Raw genomic sequence first — 14801 nt, 5'->3', positions numbered from 1 at the left:
AAATGCTATTTCAATGTTTTGCATTTATGAATATATTTAGTTTCGTTCAACGTCTAATTAACATGCCGTCGGATTACTTGAATTTTCTACCATGGAGCATGATGTACCAAGTTCCTCCTCTTAATTGCAAGAAGTATGAATATAGGGTAAATATAAACATATGAAGCGACTTGCTGCTGGAAGTATGCATTCGTTGACAGGAGAACTAAAATATGCGTGCACGGTTCTCTCGAAAAAACCCTCCATCAGAGATGATTATCAATTGTCTTTGTCCACGCCGCACTAAGTACCATATCGGCCGTAAATGTTTAAAACAGCCACGAGGAAAACCACGGAGGTGACTAAAGTGACGAATTACTTTTCTTTTTTTTGCATTGTCCTTTTTGGAGAAACAACATAATTTCAGCCGTAATTTAAATGAACTGCAACGTAAATGTACATTTTAAAGCAAATTAACAACCAAAAATGCTTTGAGAATCGTTTCACCCAATCAGTTCACCATTCATGTAGAGAACAGATGAACAAATATTTCATAATGAACCATCAGGCAGAAATATGCATATATATGTATATATTTATATATATATATATATATATATATATAATATTACATGCAAGCACATGCATTGTGCACAAAGATCTGTTGAAATATTAAATATCATGTAAGCAGCAAATATAATTTTGATTTACCTCGAGCAAATCAAAAGTTTACCTGATTTTTAGCGTGCTTTGGTGTTTAAAGCCGCTGGTTTTGGGGACGACCCAGTCACCGCGTTGCACGATGTGTCATTCTATTTGGCCACGCCCCTGTGCCATCCCAGCTCCCCCGTGTTTAGCTAAGTAATAACAATAGCAGTAATACTCGCTAATTAAATTAATTACGAATGCTTGTCAGTGGTGGATTAATGGCCAATAGCAGCCGCTAGGTATGAGTTACAGCCCAGAGGCTGATGATAACTGTGTTCCAGGAGTGGGGACACATCAAGTGTACAAGGGGAGGTAATTGCTGAGTACAAGAGGCGCAGCTGGGCAAGTATTGCTAAGTATAAATAGTCTGACTTCAATAGCGCATCAGTATTAGATCTACATCTCCGAGCAAGCCGAATTCTGGAAGATCAGGTTTGCATTTCAACTCCAAGGCGACATACCACAGAGAAAATATTGTACGTTTAATGTATTGGAGAGAATAACACACAGGGAGAGGAGGAAGAAAAAAAACCAGACAGGGTCATATTCCTCAGAACAGCAATGGAAGAACTTACAGCTTTTGTTTCGAAGTCTTTTGATCAAAAAGTGAAAGAGAGGAAGGATGGGATCACGTACAGAGAAGTTCTTGAGAGCGGGCCTGTGCGAGCTCGGGAACCGGGTGTGAGTGAAGGAAGCCGGGATGAAGTAATCGGCGCACAGCGCGGGGCGTCTCGATCGCCAAGTAGCGAGCCGGAGATCGGGCCAGATAGACCGCGGGACAGCGGCACTCCGAAATTAACCGATCCTGGTAAACAAACCTTCTAATTTCACAGACAGCAAAGAGGCTTCATATGGTCTGCCTGGTACAGTGTCACTGTTAGATTGGTTTATTTGTGATTATTATTTCAATAATGTCATCCCAGTTTCGAGAATCAAAGGATATAAGCACATTGATGAGCAAACTGCCGAATTATTTTAATTGTTGTATTAAGTTGTCAGCTTCACATAACTCGGGAGCAGTAAATCATAGACACTTTATAAAACGGGCGATTAATTACTACATAATCAATGATTTTGTTTTAAAAAGTGAAAGTTGCCTATCGATAAGGGACACGAAATGTGTGTGTCGGATCAGACCGCGAGGATGTTTACAGGGATTCGGTGACGCAAGAAGTTCAATCAATTTTAATTGTGGTGTAAAACTTAATAGCTTCTTCTGGTTTCTATTTTTTTTTAAGAATGTGCCCTTCCGCTTGGCATCGGTTTTAAACAGGCCGGGTTTGCTGATATTCAGTATAACGTAAAGAAAGTGTTTTTTTTTTTAAAAGACCCATTCAAAGGCAGTTGCTGTAGTTTGCCATTTCTAGACGTTTAGCCATAGGTAAATGACAATGACGGAACTAATCTTATTGATATGTTTACATCGATACAGTGCAACTAAGTTTTGTCTCATTTACCGGGATTCATACGCGATTCTGCAGCATCGTTAGGGAATGGTTTCATAAATAAATGCTATTACTTTATCTATGACGCCATTTACAAGGCCACATCATCAGAAATCACAACTGTTCGCAATACTTTACAGTCTATATTTTACAGAATATTGCATTTATTAGCCTAAAACGATCAAATGGATGCCGAATGTGGATTCAGCACTGCAGATTCAGAACCAGTCGCCTCACTAAGTATAATCGTTTAATTAATTATTTTTGCAACATTTTCTTTGATAAATTTATTTACGATAATAGGTGGGATTTTTGTTGTTAAATAAAATGAGGTATCCCTCTTTCATACAGTAAATGTTAGGTGCAGATAACGGCTTCAATCAGTGTTTAGGCTGGAGCAAAACAATTTTCTTTTCTCCTTTCATCTTTATTCGCAGTAAATTGCAATAAAAAGCAAAACGCTCAATCTCTCCCATGTAGCGTAAGATGCTTTCACGCTTTAACCTTGTCGATGATGTGTGACACGGTGACTTTTAATGTACACTTGTATATGACAGATGACTCTCTTTATGAAAATAAATCCTATAAAAACGTATTGCTGATTCGCATGACGATTAAAATAAGAAGACGTGTCTAAGTTTCCAGGGCGAGGAGCAACAAAGTATATCAGTGCTCGCTGTCACATAGTACTTTGTAATCAGTAAACGTTAATGGATTTATTTTTAAATTTCGTTACAAATAAATCAAGCCGCTAAAACACGAACAGTTTTGGAATCCTAACAAAGGTCTTTCTGACCCAGTATTGTGGTTGAAAATGTATTGTCCTAAATATAAAAGACGACGAGCATTGCTTCTGTGTCTAATTTGGTTAGAGCGCCCGTTCTGTCAGTAACCCAGTAGCAGAACCCACTGGATGTTGCAGCCTGTGCACCTAAAGAAAAAGATACTCCGATCCTAAACTCGAAACATTTGGAGCTCCACTGTGAAGTGCTTATTAATTACACAGAGCGGAACCTAACAGTTCAGCTACTCAAACTTGGTCCTTTGTTATCTAATACAACCGAGTCTTCCTGATAGATAATGGAATGATGGAGCAGAATTTTAAAAGGCCAAATACGCTGTGAGTTTGTATTAATAGTCATTTTTAAAATATTCAAAATATTTAAATCGTCCGTTCTTTCTGTGCAGCAATAAATTTACTGAATCAAATTATTTGAATGCGATACACATGGCTAACACTCAAAGGTGTTGTCTATTGTTATGTTCTGACACAATCAGACCGACGCTACTGAATATCATCATGTTAGTCATTGAGTAAGAAAATTATAAAAAAATAAGATTAATTGAGAGAGGTGGAGATTATGTTGAATAAACAAAAAGAACCATTTCCCGTGAACGCACAGCTTTCTTCCTGCTACTAAATGCTGCTTCTTTACAATGGTACTAGCGTGGGCACTCCAGTGACAAGTTCGGTGCCGAGGGCAGGAGTTAGATTATGTTTATCGTTAATTGTACCTTGTGTGGCTGAAATGGTTGTGATTCCGACCGGGTTTGATTTAATAGAACTGTTAACTTTTTAAAGATCTCCATTTCAAATATTCTTGCCAGTGATTCTATCTATCGACATAACTAGAAAGACATGCTGATAATTATCGCCGTGTGATGCTCGTTTGTAGGAAGTGGCGACATTAAAGAAAAAAGGGAAGACACCAAACCAGTGGAAGAGGAAGCTCAGACCAAAATTAAGCAACGGCGAAGTCGGACTAACTTCACACTGGAACAGCTAAACGAGCTGGAGAGGTTGTTCGATGAGACTCATTATCCGGATGCATTTATGAGGGAAGAGCTGAGCCAGAGACTGGGGCTCTCAGAGGCCAGGGTACAAGTAAGGCAAACATTCCCTATTACACACCCATCTGGTATTTTGAAAACACCAGTTTTAATTTCGTAACACGAAGTTTTTAATATACTGGGTGATTTCATTATTTATATTTAAACGCGGATTGTGGTTTGCACTTCTGCGAGAAATGAATACTATACCAATACACTTGGGTTTACGTGCAAAGGAAACAAATTAGGGCAACTGCACAACATCGGGCTCAGGACAGAAAGGGGATGATTTATGTTTACACAAGTAGTCCTTCAGATGTCGACGCTGCATGCGGCTATGATGAATTAAATAGGTTTGCGTCGTAAGAACTGATATTTAATTTACTAGAAGTTTGAGAGAAGTTGCGGTTGATAGGCTAGAGGCAGCTGCAGCTGCTGTTGGGAAATTACTTGCAACATGCGCCCTCTGTAACTGTACCATCTGCATCAAGCTATATGGTATTCTTATGGGGGTTCCCAGCTTGTAATACGATAACGAGGTAAACTTAGCAGCAACTTGACCTGAACAAATCGACCAGTGTTCAAAACCATCAAACAGACCTGCAAAAGGGAGGAAAAAAAGATTTGTTGCGGAATGAACCTTCGAAGAAAAAAAACATTGTTCACACGATCCTTTGCGTATCCCTCTATATATGACCAGTAACATTTCCCCCCCATTACATTTTCACCTAACCCGTGTTCATTAAGGACGATTTCTCAATATCGCGCCACAAGAGATGATGAAAGATAATTACCGTTGCTAGTGATACACTTAGTAAGTCGCCCGAACTCTGAATATCTGAATTTAAGTTATTTATTAGCAGTTGTATAGAGCACCGTATTGGTCAACGTCTCAATTCAGGTGCCCATGTCATTCATAATGTAAATCCAGGGCAGCAAGTGGGATATTTCAAGCACTATTGTACAGTACAATCTACAAACGATACATTTTAAACACAAACCTTGCCCTGTGACATTTGTAGGCTTGCAACAATGTGGGTATATCCCGTCATCTAGTCCCATTCTCTCGAACAGCTCTTCCCATCACTGTGAAATTATTGGTTACATTGTAATGGCCAACTGAATCTACATTATATCTGAAATCCTCATCAATATAATCGACTGGGTAATCGTCCATTGTTCTCAGTGGCAATTAAATTCCACTTCCCAGGCATGTACAAAAGGAGAACTCAAGAAATAATGTGCATTTCATTTTCATTCAGTCATTTTTGAGGAGCCACAGAACGCTATATTTAGCTGCCATGCAAGGGCAGAATTTGGTCTCAATTGTATCAATTCAGATGCTGTTATGTCATGGGCTGTAGGATGCCGTATTGATTAAAAGTCATTGGACAAAGGTTTCCAGAAGATTGAATATTTATTCAACGCATCAAACTATTTGATTTCATTTCCGTTACTAAATCCGTACGTTAAACTAATAATCTGCTTTGACAATACTTGTCATTAAAAAAAAAACGCGACGTTCCCGTGCCATTTGATCGAAAGTAAACGTGGCTTCACAATTCCAAAATGCACCTAAGTTTTTTTTTCCTGCCCATGTATGCTTCTGGGAAACTTGTTCGTGTGGTGCTACTCGCAAATAAAATGATTTCGATATAGTACATGCATTATTTAACACCAGACTTTCATCTGAGAATTGAAAACCAGCTTAACATATTAATGCGGTATTATTGTATGAGTTTTAATCTGTGTCCTTTGTGAGCGTATGTTGCCTTGCCATAATAAACAAAAGAATAAACATCGGATTATATCACATGTATAAATCTGGAATAATACTAATTACAAGGCATTGGTATTATTATCAGGGAAACGGTTTCCCCCCCCTCCTTTCTGGTACTTATTTTAGTCTATTAATGAGCAAACTCTGATTGGAGGCAGACCATTGCTCAAACGTCAGGGCCATTATCGTTGTGGTATTAGATGTCATGGAGTTGTCTCTGGTTCTTCTGGTACCATAACCTTTAACTATAAATGAAATGAGGCATAAAATAATCTCTCACGTACCAATAAACATTAAGAAACGGGCGTCTTAATGTGTTTTCGATTGTTTGGAGCATCCCCCCCCCCATCCAAATATATTGTCATGCGTCGTATATGTAAGAGTCAGATAATTAAAATAAACGAGGTCAATCACATTAATAATTAATAAGTCCGACGGGATATTGCATCGCATAGTTGTCAGTTTGAACAATATAACTCGTGCATCTGAGATGCAGCTGCCAATCATTGCCATTAAATTACTCCTTTTTTTTGCCCCATAGGTATGGTTTCAGAACAGGAGAGCAAAATGTCGAAAACAAGAAAATCAACTTCATAAAGGTATGTATGTTAAATTGCAGGCGTTTAATCATTGCTAATATCCGGACATGCACGGTTTTAATGGGTTGTTATAAACTTTAAGTGTACATTGTCTTCAGCCAAGTTTACGGGGATGCAATTCAGGGCCCGTTTGATCGCTAGAGGAGCTGCTGTCTCACAACGCCAGAGACAACGGGTTCGATCCCGACCTCTAGTGCTGTCTGTGTGGAGTTTGCGCGTTCTCCCTGCGACCGCGTGGGTTTTCTCCGGCTGCTCCAGATTCCTCCCACATCCCAAAGACGTGCGGGGTTGTAGGTTAATTTCCCCGTCTGTAAACTGCCTGCAATGTGTAGGGAGTGGATGCCAATATATGGGATAACAGAGAACTCGTGTGAACTGTGATCGATGGTCTGTGTGGACTCGGTGGGCCGAAGGGCCTGATCCGTGCTGCCAATTTGAAACAAATTTTAATTCTATATGCAGGGGAGGTGAGTGGGTGGGATCTTGAAAACAAAACAGATTGAAAGTTACAACTATGCTATGAAACATACTTTGCAGTGAAATTATAATGCTAATTTCAATATGACAATGTGATCATTGTATAAGGATTCGCACATACTAATTAAAGTAATAAAATAACTGAGGCGAAAAGGTGCATTTATTTCAATGTTCTTTTTTACCTGGTGTAGGTGTACTTATTGGTACCGCTGGTCAGTTTGAAGCGTGTCGAGTCGCGCCGTACGTTAACGTGGGGGCCTTGAGGATGCCATTTCAACAGGCAAGTAATAACATTCACATCCAACTACACGATGTTACCGGGTTGTATGCAAAACAAAGCGTTTTACTGTAATTGAAATGAATCGCTGGTGTCCCTGAGATACAAGTTGCTTTATCCCTTACACACGAAGGGTCTCGACCCGAAACGTCACCTATTCCTTTTCTCCAGAGATACCGCCTGACCCGCTGAGATACTCCAGCTTTTTGTGTCTATCCCCGTCTACAAAGCTTGTTTTGAAATCCCAATGAGTCATTTCAAATCAATGATCTTTGTGATTTTTCAGAGCAATTCTTCATGTCATTGCTAAGATTACATTGATAATTAACGGGTGACGCCATTAATTTCCGTGATCTTAGGGAGCGAATAATTAGCGAGGAGAGAGAAAACTGTGGATTTTTTTTTTAGCTACTTGGGGTATGTTTCCAGTTGAATTAGTTATGGTTGATGATTGCTGAACAACCCGTATCATGTTCTGCCATTTTATCAGTAAGTGCTGCTGATAATGAGACATGGGCAGCGTCCTAAGAAGGACGGTATTCCTCCGAGAGCTTTCATTAACAACGTGTAATTCCATTCTTCATTTGCCCGACTTGGCGAAAGGATTCCGACTTGTTTTCTGCCATTTATCTGATCCATTTACTAGTATGTGGATGGCTGCACATTTCGCGATGTCTCGATTTTCAGGATGCCTGAATAATTCAAACGGAGTTTTTATTTCTTTGCAAATATTTACTACCGAAATTTTAAGCATGCAGGCTTATTTAGATTTAGATCCCATTGGCCAGGTGCCGATGATCGCCCAGTTTACTTCCAAGGAGCAATTAATTTGTTTCAACGTGTACAATTTTCTCACCACCTGCAAATAGATTGGTCTTGGCACACGCTGGCAATACTGGCGGCCGTCGCCCAACGTGGCATGTTCGGTACCAAACTTGGCCACATATTCGCAGATTGCATTAACTGTTTGGACACAAGTCCAAGTCAGCATCCAAACATCTTCAATTAGAATTCACTTAACAAGAATTGGAAATTAATTAATGTTTAACGTCCCAACTCCATATCATCAATGGTTGGTTCCTGTTGGCCTATTTCTTTGCCTCAAGGTTATGTTGTGCGCTTTCCCACTTCGCCTTGCAGTTATTGATTTTAGACGTGTTTTTACATTTTCTCACGATTCTCTGTACATTTGCCCTACACATCTAACTATTCGAAGTATATTTCTTAATCATGTTTGACAGACTATATTCCAAAGATTTCACTGCACTTCTCTAGCAATTGTAAAATTTAAGTCCGCGTGATAATTTGGGGGAAACGTTGAATTAAATCGAAATAGATACAATCTACTCGAGTTTTCTCTGGAATGGAACATATTCGCGTATCCTTCCTTGAGGTCGCGAGACACACATGACAGATGGACAGGCTTGAATTTCCTCAGTTTGAATTAAACTTCAGTCTTCGAGATTTTTGGTGGCAGTTACTGCCCACGACCACCAAAGAAACACGGGTTGTTTCAAATGAACCAAAAAAAATCCAATCTTGTCTTCTCTTTAAAATCGATTATTTAAATTTGTTTTTCGAAAATATCCTTAATTTGTTCTATCTCTCTCCATATCACCGTCCACGTCTCTCGTTTCCCTGTCCCCTGAATCAGAGACTGAAGAAGGGTCTCGATCCGAAACGTCACCTATTCCTTTTCTCCAGAGATGCTGCCCGTTCCACTGAGTTACTCCAGCTTTCTGTGTCTATCTTCGGGTTAAACCAGCATCTACAGTTCCTTCCTATACTATCCTTCGCCATCAATGGATTTCCACACCGGTGCTTCTTAATCGTGGATGTGGGTGTGAACAAGGTTGCTTCGTACTTTCCTGGAACGATAAGAACAAAATAAATCGTCAAATCACTAAAACTCTCCACATATGGTCGACTAGAGGAACTGCTGTTTACGGCAAAATGCCTCGTTTTCTACTCAGTTTGATCGAAAGTGTGAAATGATCACCTTCATCCAGTCTCTTGCCTTCAGACGTTTGAGCCGCAACGTAAAGCTCAAGAATTCACTCGTCGAGTGGAAGAATTTAATAGTCTTGGCGTTGAATGTTAGTGTATCTACTCATTGGGGTTGCGCGAAAAATCCAGGCTGCTGATCAATGGTATAAAACCACTCGTTTCCCTTCTTATCTATTGATTATTGTCCGATACTTCTGGGAATGTAATCAGAGCGAACTACAGGCGCTGAAATCTTGAACAGAACACAAGGTACTGGAGGAACTCAGCGGGTCAGACAGCACCTGTGCATTCAAGAAGGGTCTGAAGAAGGGTCCCGACTCGAGACGTCGCTCATCGCCTCCAGAGATGTAGTTTAGTTCAGAGATACAACAAGGATACAAGCTCTTCGGCCCACTGAGACCACGCCGGCCATCCGTCACCCGTCCAAACTAGTTCGATGGTATCCTACTTTCTCATCCATTCCCTACAGATGAGGGGGAGGGGAGGGGGAGAAAAAATAGCCTACAAACTCGCATGGGATAGGATTTTTACAAAAAGGTTTTGACGTGGGGGAAAAGAGACGGGGTAAACCCACATTGCCACCCAGCTTTGTGTCATCCGCAAACTTGGGGATGTCACATTTAATTCCCTCCTCTAAATCGTTAATATATATTGTAAATAACTGGGGTCCCAGCACCGAGCCTTGCGGCACCCCACTAGTCACTGCCTGCCATTCTGAAAAGAACCCGTTAATTCCTACTCTTTGCTTCCTGTCTGCCAACCAGTTCTCTATCCATGTCAATACCAGACCACCAATACCATGTGCTCTAATTTTGCATACTAATCTCATGTGTGGGTGCTTTTTTCAAAGGCATTTTGAAAGTCCAGATACACCATATCCGCTGGCTCTCCCTTATCCATTCTACTTGTTACATCCTCAAAATATTCCAGATTATTCAAGCATGATTTCCCCTTCATAAATCCATGCTGATTTTGACCGATCCTGTCACTACTTTCCAAATGCGCTGTAATAACATATTTAACAATTGAATCAAGCATCTTCCCCACTACCGATGTAAGACTAACTGGTCAAAAATTCCCTGTTTTCTCTCTGCCCCCTTTCTTGAAAGTGGAGTTACAATGACTACCCTCCAGTCCACAGGAACTGATCCAGAGTCGAGAGAACATTGGAAAATGATCACCAATGCATCCACGATTTCTAGGGCCACCTCATTGGGTACTCTGGGATGCAGACCATCAGGCCCTGGGGATTTATCTGCCTTCAGTCCCAACAGTTTACCAAACACCATTTCCTGACTAATGTGGATTTCCTTGACTAATGTGGATTCCCTTGACTAATGTGGATTCAGACAGACAGCACGAAGTCGGGATCCAACCCGGGTCTCTGGCGCTGTGTGGCAGCAGCTCTACCACATGAACCACTGTCCCGCTGAAATACAGCTCCTGAAATACATTCTCATAAATTTGGTTGAAGACAATGAACACTTAAAGTTTATACCACCGCATTGAAACTGTGCATGCCCAGATGTAGGCAATGATTACGAACCTGTAATTTCTTATTTCAAGAGTCAAGAGTGTTTTATTGTCAGATGTCCCAGATAGAACAATGAAATTCTTACTCGCAGCAGCTCAACAGAATAAGTAAACATAGTACACTGTAAATAACATCATTAACGAGGAAAAAGGTTAAGTGTATATACAGATATATATGCACACATATCATATATATATATATACAGACACACACACATATATACACACATATACACATATATACACACACACGCACATAAAAACACACACATAGAAAACACACACACATATACACACACATACACACACACACACACACACACACACACACACACACACACACACACACACACACACACACACACACACATATATATAAAGGAACTGCAGATGCTGGTTTAAACCGAAGATAGACACAAAAAGCTGGAGTAACTCAGCGGGTCAAACAGTATCTCTGGAGGAAATGAGTTCAGACTGAAGGGTCTCGACCCGAAACGTCACCTATTCCTTTTCTCCAGAGATGCTGTCTGATCTGTTGAGTTCCTCTAGTTTTTTGTGTCTATCTTCATATGTATATAAATATATTATATATGCGTGTGTGTATGTGTATATATCTGTGAGTGTGTGTGTGCGTGTGTGTGTTTTTTTATGGTATCACAAAATGCTGGAGTAACTCAGCGGGCCAGGCAGCATCTCTGGAGAGAAGGAATGGGTGACGTTTCGGGTCGAGACCCTTCTTCAGACTGAATTTGTTCAATATCTCCCTACATCATTGTCCATATCTCTCGTTTCCCTTTCCTGTGACTTTCAGTCTGAAACTTTCCTTCTAAGTGTTTCACGGCTGTAAGTCAAAACGTTCTAAACAATTTATTGTGATGGTGTAATGTTTACATTTTTCTTGGCTGACGTTTCGTGTCGAGACCCTTCTTCAGACTGTATTTTTTTCCCTCAAATGTGTGCGCAATACACACGCACACATAACCCCCTCCTCCCCCCCCTCAATAATAGTGCAATAATTCTTTAATAATTGTTGGCTGTTAACTGTAACTTCTATGTGAGCTTGTGAGCGTGTCAATGAGCTTGTTGCGTTGCGTTCTGTTTCAGGAGAACCACTGCAACATGACCCCGCTGTCCTTCCAGGTCCAGGCGCAGCTGCAGCTGGACAGCGTGGCCCACGCACACCACCACCTGCACCCGCACCTGGCGGCGCACGCGCCCTACATGATGTTCCCCCCGCCCCCCTTCGGCCTTCCCCTGGCCACCTTGGCCGAGTCGGCCACAGTGGTGGCTGCCGCGGCCGCAGCCAAGACCACCAGCAAAAACTCCAGCATCGCGGACTTGAGACTCAAAGCCAAAAAACACGCCGCTGCGCTGGGCCTGTGATCTAAAAATAAATAATAAATAAATACATACAACCCAGCAACAACTTTCCAAGGTTGAAGACAAAAAACAAAAACAAAAACAAAAACATGCCTCCAAAGGAGGAAGGACCCGCAGCTGGAAAATAAAGTTCACAGGGTTGAGCTTTCTGCGAACTCATTTTAGCACAAAATTTACTTGATACCCAAGGAGGGGGCTGGCCTCCTCCAGGAGAATGGAAATCCCGACGCTTGCTTTTGCTTCCCATAAAAATATTGGAACATTGCACAGAGGTGGAAAATTGGATTTCTTACCTGTCCGAGTGAACCATTTATGAGAGTCAAGAGTGAACAATCAAATGAAGTGCAAAGAATTACACTTGCATGTATATTTATACTATTTTCAACGATGCTCATGTCCTTTCAATCAGAATTGCACTTGGTTCATGTTAGGCGGGACACATAATTGCTGATGCAAGTGTGGAGACAAAATAATCTCAAAGATTTTCATTTTTGGAATTTTCCAATGTACTATTTTCTTGTCGTTACAATAACTGAAACGATGGACAGTAATAACTATTCGACCTAGATGTCAATTTGTTTTAGATCAAAAGCTATAAATTATGTATCCAAAATTTTGCCGTAAACTCTTGTAGTTTAAGCCCTACGATTAAGGTACGGTCCTTTGTGTAAAACAGTTGTCAATACACGAACAAAGTTTTATTTTGGTTAAATTGTGTATGACCGATAGACTGTCAGTATTTAATTTTTATTTCATTTGTGGTTTTATTCTTAAATATTTCTCTTGTGCTGTTGTGAGAATTTATTTCACATAGATGTTTATGGAATATGTTTATATGAGGCGTTGGTTTCATTGAAACCTTGATTCACTCAAAGGACAGCAGAAGTTGAAGAGCTCATTGCAAAGGAGTGTTACTCAGAGTAATCATGTCCTTTCCCGTCGTCACGCTGGAGATCGGAGGTAAAGATGTATTGCAGTTCATAGATGCTGCGCCATTCTTGGTTTATTTATAATAAAGTGAACTGACTATTTGTACGTGTTCAATGATGACTCTAAACATGAAGCAAAATCTCTATTGTACAGTTCTACTGTTTAATGTCAATGCAATTAATCAGATTGAATTAGATTAACGAAAATCAGCCGATATCGATCAGATTTTGCAATTATTGCAACGAGTGCCAAGTCAGAATGAAATGATTTTATATATTTAATTAAAATATGTTGAAGTCGTCATTGTTTTTTTTTTCCTTTTACATCTTTTCTCAATTCTGTTTTCAAATTTTGGTTTGCGAGTCGTTGGATTTTGCTATTTGTATTTTTTTGTTTTCGAGAACATTTGTTCAAACGCGATGCTGTGGCAGACTTTGGAAGTTTTACATTGAAGCACAAGAGACTTTTTAAAAACTTACATTTGCCAAACTTAGCTACATTCGGACATAAAGGTCAGGTAAATACACGAAGTGAAACTATGGTTATTGATGGAGATGCAAATCAAAACTTTCCTTTAAAGTGTTTCACGGTTGTAAGTCAAAACGTTCTAAACAATTTATTGTGATGGTGTAATGTTTACATTTTTCTTGGCTAACATTTTCGAAATTAATGAGAAGCGAAAAACTCTTTAGGGTAAGCACGTGGAAAAACAAAATCAAGCAATCCAAGTCGTCTCGAACGAACCAAAATGCGAATTTATTTAATCAACCTCAAAAAACTTGCGAAAGGGAGTCTAGACAAAATGCGCAAGACCAACACGCATGGACATTTGAGGTGGCTGGGAGACTTTTACCGACCATATCAAAATGTGCATAAACTTTTACACTAATTACTTTACGAACGAGGCCTTTAATTCTTTTTCCTCATCCAAAATTACGCGTAAAGGACTAAATTTACTATTGGATTAATTTGTAGGATATAATGCATCAAAGTTTCTAAAACAAAGTGAACATAAGTGATAGGAACAGAATTGGGCCTTTCGGCCCATCAAGCCTACTCCGCCATTCAATCATGGCTAATCTACCTTTCCCTTAATCCCATTCTCCTGCCTTCTCCCCATAACCCCTGACACCCGTTAGAGTCACAGGGAGCCTAACAAACAATCCAAAAACATTCCAGAAATCCGATTTTGAAAATATGAGTTATATGTATACATTTTCCAATATCAGTTATGTTAAGTGTAGGAAGGAACTGCAGATGCTGGTTTAACCCGAAGATAGGCATAAACAGCTGGAGTAACTCAGCGGGTCAGACAGCATCTCTGGAAAAAAGGAATAGGTGACGTTTCGGGTCGAGACCCTTCTTCGGTTATGTTAACATCTGCACGTTGGTATAAAATAATTCTGATGCTGGAAAATGTACATGCATTCAGTAAAAAGGTATTGAGTTCCATGAGTAAACTTAGTTTGCAGCTGTCTTGGAGGGTGTTTCAGATGGGACAGGTACTACTGGTGGCACACAGGGCACACCTGTACGTTGAAAGGAAATGTCTATAATTTGATCCCGCGTTGCTGTGTCCCCTCAGGTGGCCCTACCTGAGGGCAGGTGTTTCCAAAAAAAAAAAAAAAAGTCACAAAGACTTTGGTTTATCCAAAGTTAAATTTCAGCGCCCCAAAGGAGATTGTTATCTGAATTGAGCGATCTAGGTGACTAGAGATGGGGAGCAGGAGCGGTGCCAACAGCGAAGCGCTCACCTGGGCATCGAGGGCTGCGGCCTTGGCGGGAGGCAGCTGCAAGGGGCAGAGGCAGCGGACGGCCATGGAGCTGGTCGGAGCAGCTGGCGCGTCTGGTAGGAA

At 40.4% G+C, this 14801-nt stretch overlaps 1 protein-coding gene across 1 annotated transcript; it reads left to right on the top strand.

Annotated features, from left to right (window-relative positions):
• The first annotated feature begins 1064 nt into the window (after positions 1 to 1064).
• On the top strand, positions 1065 to 13190 carry shox2 (shox homeobox 2). Its single transcript, XM_078410059.1, has 5 exons — positions 1065 to 1495; positions 3809 to 4017; positions 6284 to 6341; positions 7010 to 7098; positions 11740 to 13190. The coding sequence occupies exons 1-5, from the start codon at positions 1249 to 1251 to the stop codon at positions 12016 to 12018; spliced, it is 882 nt and encodes a 293-aa protein (XP_078266185.1). The 5' UTR covers positions 1065 to 1248; the 3' UTR covers positions 12019 to 13190.
• Positions 13191 to 14801: the final 1611 nt, after the last annotated feature.

This window comes from Rhinoraja longicauda, chromosome 13 (genome assembly GCF_053455715.1).
Source record: "Rhinoraja longicauda isolate Sanriku21f chromosome 13, sRhiLon1.1, whole genome shotgun sequence".
Taxonomy (NCBI): Eukaryota; Metazoa; Chordata; class Chondrichthyes; order Rajiformes; family Arhynchobatidae; genus Rhinoraja; species Rhinoraja longicauda.
Note: the sequence above shows the minus strand (reverse complement) of the source record. Positions and strands in the feature narration are given on the sequence as shown.